Here is a 7,195-nt window from a genome sequence, read left to right on the forward strand (position 1 = left end):
GGGTGGAGAGGGGGACGGGGCGTGGGGCGCGGCGGCGGGAGGGGCTGGAGTGGGGCCTGCGGGCAGGTTCAGGTGCGCTGAGCTTGGCAGCTTGCAGCCTGATGTTGATGCGCAGCGCCATATGACAACATTAGGCCTGCCTGCGCGCCCATCAGACCTGCCAGGTCCAAGTTCCCCCGCAGCAGCAGCCGGCGCAGGGCCCTGTCCGAGCAGCCGCTGCCCTGGATTGCCTGTGCTCATCCTTGGAGTGCCCTGGTTGCCCTGTGCTCGCTCAGCTGCCCGCTGTTGGCCCCCGCTGCGAACGGCTCTTCCAAGGCTGCATTAGCCGTGCCGGTCACGCATAGGAGCTGCCGCTGAGGGGCTGGCCTTGCGGCGCTCCTGCCTCTTGCGCTAAACAGGAGCGTGGAGGAGCAGGTGCTGGAGAGCAACCCGCTGCTGGAGGCCTTTGGTAACGCCAAGACCGTGCGCAACAACAACAGCTCCCGGTGCGGCGGGCGCGCTGCAGCGGAGGATCTGGACGGGTGCAGGGCTTGGCCGCGGCCGCGCAGTTGTCAAGCAGCCCGAAGAAGATGCTTCAGTGGCACCTGAGCACAATTCACAGCCAAGTACAGCCGAATGCCATTTGCATATCAAAGCTATGCGGTGCACTGAAGCTTCGCCATGCATGACTGGCATTGACAACCCCTCGTAGGTTTGGAAAGTACGTGGAGATCAACTTCAACGGCGACGGCGCCATCAGCGGCGCCGCCATCCGCACCTACCTCCTGGAGCGGTCGCGCGTGGTGGCGGTCAACAACCCGGAGCGCTCCTACCACATCTTCTACCAGGTGGGCGGGGCCACGGTGCTGCGGCGCTCCGTAGCTGGGTTCGGCAGGGCGGCGGGGCCAGCAGGGCGCTGCGATGCGGCACATGGGTCATGGGGGTGGTTACTGCGGCGGGGCAGCAGTCGCTGTGGCTCGAAGCCAGCGGCTGGGGCTGGTGCCGGGATGCCTCGAAGCCGGTGGCTGCGCGACACCGGTAGCTGTCGCATGTTGCAGAAAGCAACAGCAGCAATGGGCGCCCAGGTTGAGGCAGCGGCGAGGCCCACGCTCACAGCACCTCCGGCCCTCGCCCCGTCCCCTATGGACCGCAGCTCTGCGACGGTGCGAGCGCGGAGGAGCGGCGGCGGTGGCGGCTGAAGCCGGCGGCGCAGTACCACTACCTCAACCAGAGCACCTGCTTCGACATCCCCGGGGACAGCAATGCGGAGGAGTATCAGGTGCGGAGCGGGCGCGGCGCAAGACCAGCTTTCGCGCGCGTCCGGCGGGCAGCGCGGCTGGACGCAGGGCAGCCGCGTGCATACGGCGGGACCGAGGCCGCGGCCGGCTCGCCGTGCCATCAATCAGAATGGCAGCAGGCGCAGCGGAAGGCAGGCATGCCCTTGCAACGTGCCGAGCCGCCCTCGTCCCTGGCCCCCGCCTTGTTGAATCCGCGCAGCGCACCGTGACGGCCATGGCGAAGGTCGGCATACCCGCGGAGCAGCGGGAGGCGGTCCTGGCCTGCACCGCGGCGGTGCTGCACCTGGGCAACGTGGCGTTCGCGGAGGGCAGGGACGCCGACAGCAGCATGGTCAAGACGGGCGGCGCCGCGGAGGAGGCGCTCGCGGCGGCGGGTGGGCCGGGGGGCGCGGGTGGTGGGATGCCCCGGGCTCTGGCAGCAGGGCGCAGGAGTTTGATGCGGGGCTGTTGCATGGGGTTGAAGCACGCCGCATTGGGGTTGCTGGGTCCGCTGCGGCTGCGTCAACGAGCGATTTGGGCCATGTGGGGCCGCGGCGTTGTTCAAACTCAACCGCCTGACACGTGTGCGGATTTATCGCCCTCTTGCCTGGCGTGCCATCGCAGCCGACCTGCTGGGCGTGTCACGCGACGGCCTGGCGCACGCGCTGACGACGCGCACGCGACAGACGCCGGAGGGCCCGATTATCAGCCCTCTCAACGTGCGAGCCGCCACCGAGAACAGGGACTCCCTCGCAAAGGTCAGCGCACGGCAAGGGCACGTGGGCGTTTGGGATGGGTCACGTCATTAGCCGTGTGCTTGCGCGCCAACCGCAAGCAGCGTGTGTAGGCGGGGGCCGAACGGGAGGTACCAGGGCCGCGCCGGCCGATGGCCGGCGGCAAAGCTTGCCATAGGGGCGGCCCGCTGCAGCAGGTTGCTAGCCTGTGGTGCAGCCTCGCCCTGCGGCTGAGCAAGCCCCGCTCATTTCATCAAGCTGCACGTGAAACGAGTCGCCGTGAAACCCGCCCCCAAAACCAGGTCATCTACTCCAAGATGTTTGACTGGCTGGTGGCCGCCATCAACAACGCCATTGGAGAGGACAAGGTGCGGGGCTGCGGCCCACTCAATCCCACTGCACCGCCGCGGCTGCCATGTATCCCCCCGTCAGGGCTCGCCTGCTCCTGGACAACCCTTTCCACCTGAACAGCCAGCTAGAGCCAGTACGTTTGCTGGGCAGTTTGATAAATTCATGCCTTTCGTCATCACAAATCGCCGCTCAAGCTTGCCAAAAATCTGCTCGTTTGCGTTTGTCGCAACCGTAATCGACACTACCATGCCCTGCGCCGCCCTCGGGAACCCAGAACTGCGCGGCCAGCGTGGGCGTGCTGGACATCTACGGCTTTGAGTCGTTTGAGTTCAACGACCTGGAGCAGTTCTGCATCAACCTGGCCAACGAGAAGCTGCAGCAGCACTTTAACCACCACGTATTCAAGCAGGAGCAGGTGGGGCAGGCCGCGGCGATGCTTCCGCCAGTGGTTTGATCACACGCATGTGCGTGTGGTGTGATTGTGTGTGCGTGTGTGTGTATGTATGTGTGTGCATGTATCTGCGCGCGGGTGTGTTCAAAGGTGGGGAGTGCATTCACCACAGCTTTTGCCGCCGGCCTGCTCGTCTTCAACTTCTCGACGACCGCAGCTTTGTCAAACGTCGTCCAACCCGCCACGGCCCCCCCCTCTCCTTCGCCCCCTCACCCGCGCCCCTCTCCCCCCCCACACACAAGGCTGAGTACGAGCGGGAGGCCATTGACTGGTCCTACATCGAGTTTGTGGACAACCAGGACGTGCTGGACCTGATTGAGGGCAGGATGGGCATACTGGACCTGCTGGACGAGCAGTGCAGGTGAGGGGGAGGGCCACGGGCGAGTGCGCGTGCAGGGGTTTTGAGATGCTTAAATGTGTGTTTGTGTGTGTGTGTGTGTGTGTGTGTGTGTGTTTGCAGATGGAGAGGTGCGTGGGGTCATGTGTGCATATGGTTTGTTTCTGAGAAGGGGGGGCGGGTAAACTTGGAACTGCTATTGCATTTGGGGGCCGGGTGCGGACCGCTTGCATCGACTCGCTCACCCCCGCGCAGCTCTGCTGCCGTGCCTCCCGTCCGCCTGACGAGCTCGTGCTGCCCTATGATGCCCCTGGGCACGTGTCCCGACCCTCCCCAACCTCAAACCCTTTCAAAACTCAAGCCCCTAACCCTTCCCACCCCGCCTCGATGCCTTCTCCACCCCACCAGGTTCCCCACCTCGACCAACAAGGACCTGGCCGAGAAGCTCTACGCCAGCGGTGTCTGCCAGGGCAGCGCGCGCTTCAAGCGCCCCAAGCTCAGCCAGACCGCGTTCACCATCGAGCACTACGCGGGTGCGGGGGCTGCTGTCGGATTGTGGCTTATGTCTAACCCCCGCGGATGCAAGGTGCCGCCGATGCTGTTGGCGGCGCAGGTGCTGCCCTGCCCTCTGTTGGAGCCCAGCAAGCTGGTCAAGCCTGTTCTGGCTCTTGGTGATCTGGTGAAACCACCTGCACCTCGCTTGTCCAAGCCGACCAAGAACGCATTCAGCCACGGAGTATCAACGCCCTTCTTCCCCAGCCCTGCAAGGCACGCCTGCAGCCGCACATCCACAAACCTGAACACGCCTGCAAGTGCTATCCGAACTCCTCTCTCTTTGTGTGCCTCCCTCTGTGTATCCAACACACACTAAAACACATACACACAAATCTCTCTGTATCGTGCTCTGCAACACCCACACACACACACACACACACACACACACACACACACACACAAGGCCCTGTGACGTACCAGTCCAACAACTTCCTGGAGAAGAACAAGGACTTTGTGGTGGCGGAGCACCAGTCCCTGCTGCAGGCCAGCTGCAAGCCCTTCGTGCAGCAGCTCTTCCCGCCGGAGCAGGTCCGGTCGCTGGAGACGCGTGTGTCTGGGGCCGGGAGCTGGCATCAAAGAGACCGCCGCGGGGATCCTTGCCGTCCTAGCACCCAGTCCAAAACATGCATGGATGGGAAATGCAAGCAATTCCGCACGCAGCTCGCGCATGTGGGAGATTCCGGCAGGACTCCTGGCGCCGCCGTTGAGCCCCAAAGGGGCCGCTCGCACGGCTGCCAACCGCCCCCACACCCACACGCACCACGCCTCCCCCCCTGCCATCCCCAGGAGTCCGTGTCCGACGCCACCGGCCCCGGGGGCGGCCCCAACAAGCGCTTCGCGGCCTTCAAGTTCAACAGCGTGGGCTCCCAATTCAAGCGCCAGCTGGGGGAGCTCATGGCGCAGCTGGGCCGCATGGAGCCGCACTACATCCGCTGCATCAAGCCCAACAGCGGCAACAAGCCTGCGCTGTGAGGCCACCACCTCCCCCGCATGTCGTTGACCCAGGCAGAGGGGCTGGATTGGCCAGCAATTGGGCGCCTTGGAGTGTCCATTTGTTGCGGGCAAAGCCCTTTCTCGACATGTCTGCTGTCGCTCGTTACACGCAACAGCTTGCAGGCCACGAGTGCGCCCTGATAGTGCGCATCCGCATGCTCACTCGCGCCCTCTGTCTCTGCGGCCGCCCGCTCGGATGACACCCCTGCGCCTCTGGCCCGCAGCTTCGAGAACGCCAACGCGCTGCACCAGCTGCGCTGCGGCGGCGTGCTGGAGGCGGTGCGCATCTCGTGCGCGGGGTTCCCCAGCAAGCGGCCGTTCCCGGACTTTGTGGAGCACTTCTGGCCGCTGGCGCCGGAGCTGTACCACAGGCCAGAGCTGGACGACAGGTGCGGCGTGCATTTGTGTACGTGTTTGTGCATGTGTTCCTGGGTGTGTCTACATGTGTGTGTGCGTGTGTGCGAATGCTTGTGTGTGTATGATTGTGGGTGCTTGAATTGCAATGGGGGTGAGGGGGGGCTTGTCGCCCGGCACTGAGCATAGTTTGGAGCTTCAGGACGCGTCTCAGGAGCGCACCTGGTGGAGGTGTGTTGGAGCAGGAGTGATGCAGCCAGGGGCCGAAGCTTGCCCCTCCAGCTGCGACAGCCGCGGCGGCACACGTCTGCGTCCAAACGGCCCTACTGCCCTGCACCCCCGGCCTCGGCCCCCGCCTTCAGGGAGATTGCGAAGACCATCCTGGAGCGCAGCGGCATCCCCGCGGGCAGCGGCTACCAGCTGGGTGTCAGCAAGGTGTTCCTGAGGGCCGGGCACATGGCCGTGCTCGACAAGCAGCGCACCGGTGAGGGGGGAGAGAGGGGCAGGGCGGCGGTGGGGCGTTGGGGTGCTGCCGTGTGCGTATGGCGGCTGTCTTGACATAGTCCTTTCCCTGTCTGTGTGTAAAGTGGTGTGGTACGGTGTGGTGTGGTGTATTGATATCGAAACCTTTTGTTTGTGTGTGTGTGTGTGTGTGTGTGTGTGTGTGTGTGTGTGTGTGCGCGAGTGCTTCACAAAGTTCTGTGGTCTGGGCGCAAGCCTGGCATGCGAGCGGAGGGCATTGCACAACCAGCCTCGCTCTTTGACCTCACGCCGCGTCCCCCCACACGATTGGACTCCGCCCTCTTCCCTGCCCTCGCGCTCCCCAAACGAAGAGCGGCTGGCCAGCGCGGCGACCGTCATCCAGCGCTTCGCCCGCGGCCACCTCGCGCGCCTGCACCGCCGCGCCGCGGTGGCGGCCGTGCTGACGCTGCAGGCCGGCGCCCGCGGCATGCTCGCGCGCCTGCGCGCGCGCGAGGCGCGGCGCCAGAAGGCGGCGCTGGCCGTGCAGACGGCGTGGCGGCGCCACAAGCTGCGGGAGGAGTACAAGCACGCGCACATGCTGGTGGTCGCGGTGCAGGCGCTCTGGCGTGGGCGGCAGGTGCGTGATGCAGGGCCGGGCGCGCGTGCGGGGCACCGCCCGCCTTCTTGCTGCAGGGGTGGTGGCTTTACCCATCATAAAAGGGTGCCGGTGATCACCGCGCACCGACAGCGTGCCTTGATGCACGTCAGCATGCTCGATTCATGCGGGAGTCCCAGCTGAAGCATGGTGCCGCCCATGCTTGCAGGCGCGCGTCCGCTACGACAGCATGCGGCGCGAGAGCGCTGCCGTGGTGCTGCAGTCCAACTGGCGGCGCTTCGTGGCGGCCTCGGGCTTCGAGCGGCGGCGCGCCGCCGCGGTTGCGTTGCAGACGGCCTGGAGGTGCGCGGCCCCTGCGGCCTCCTGACTTTTGCTAGTTTGTTGGGTCCCGGGCAGGGGGCCTGTTTTTGGTTGGGTCAAGGGCAGGGGGTTTGGCGGGCGAGCGGGCGGGCGGCTGGGAGGGCCCTGCTCCGCTTCGGCCGGCCGCAGCGCGTTTGCAGCTGCCAGCCACCCGGCATGCGGCCCAGTAGCGGGTAGTCTTGCCTGCTGGGAAGACCTACGTGCGTTGCGATCGTGTTATCGATTTAAGAACGGCAGGTCGGAGATTCTCGTCGTGTGCACAGCCCTGACGGCGCCCCCGCGCCCGACGACGCGCAGGGTCCGGGCGGCGCGCTCCGCGCTGCGCGCGCTCAAGACGGAGGCGCGCGAGGCCGGGAAGCTGCTCGAGGACAAGAAGGCCCTCGAGGGCAAGGTGCGCGCTTTTCGAACCGCGCGCCCCGACAGATGGCGCGGCCCGGCCGCGATCCGAGCGCCCGGGCGGCCTCGTGACCCCCCTTTGCAGCGTCTGCATGGGCTGCCATTGCCGGCCCTCGTCGCGCCGTGTCCATGACTGCGAGCCCTGCTCTGCTTTTGAGACTCGACATGCAAGCCGACCCGCTCCACGCTGCCGCGCCGTTGTTGACAATGGCAGCTCAAGGAGATGGAGGGCACCCTGGAGCTGGTGCAGGGGCAGCGCAACGAGCTGCGGCAGGAGGTCAAGGACGCCAAGGCCGCGCTGGCGGAGGCGGAGCGGAGGATGGCGGTGCG

At 65.8% G+C, this 7,195-nt stretch overlaps 1 protein-coding gene across 1 annotated transcript; it reads left to right on the forward strand.

Annotated features, from left to right (window-relative positions):
* Window positions 1–569: 569 nt before the first annotated feature.
* Window positions 570–6,998, forward strand: MNEG_12180 (hypothetical protein; the record flags this gene model as incomplete). Its single annotated transcript, XM_014039348.1, has 17 exons — window positions 570–577; window positions 692–827; window positions 1,133–1,258; window positions 1,477–1,651; window positions 1,881–2,014; window positions 2,293–2,358; window positions 2,616–2,756; window positions 3,035–3,153; window positions 3,538–3,662; window positions 4,088–4,212; window positions 4,471–4,652; window positions 4,902–5,066; window positions 5,394–5,515; window positions 5,865–6,130; window positions 6,318–6,451; window positions 6,767–6,860; window positions 6,951–6,998. The coding sequence occupies 17 exons, from the start codon at window positions 570–572 to the stop codon at window positions 6,996–6,998; spliced, it is 2,166 nt and encodes a 721-aa protein (XP_013894802.1).
* Window positions 6,999–7,195: the final 197 nt, after the last annotated feature.

The sequence above is a fragment of the Monoraphidium neglectum genome (assembly GCF_000611645.1).
Source record: "Monoraphidium neglectum strain SAG 48.87 unplaced genomic scaffold scaffold03108, whole genome shotgun sequence".
Classification (NCBI taxonomy): domain Eukaryota; kingdom Viridiplantae; phylum Chlorophyta; class Chlorophyceae; order Sphaeropleales; family Selenastraceae; genus Monoraphidium; species Monoraphidium neglectum.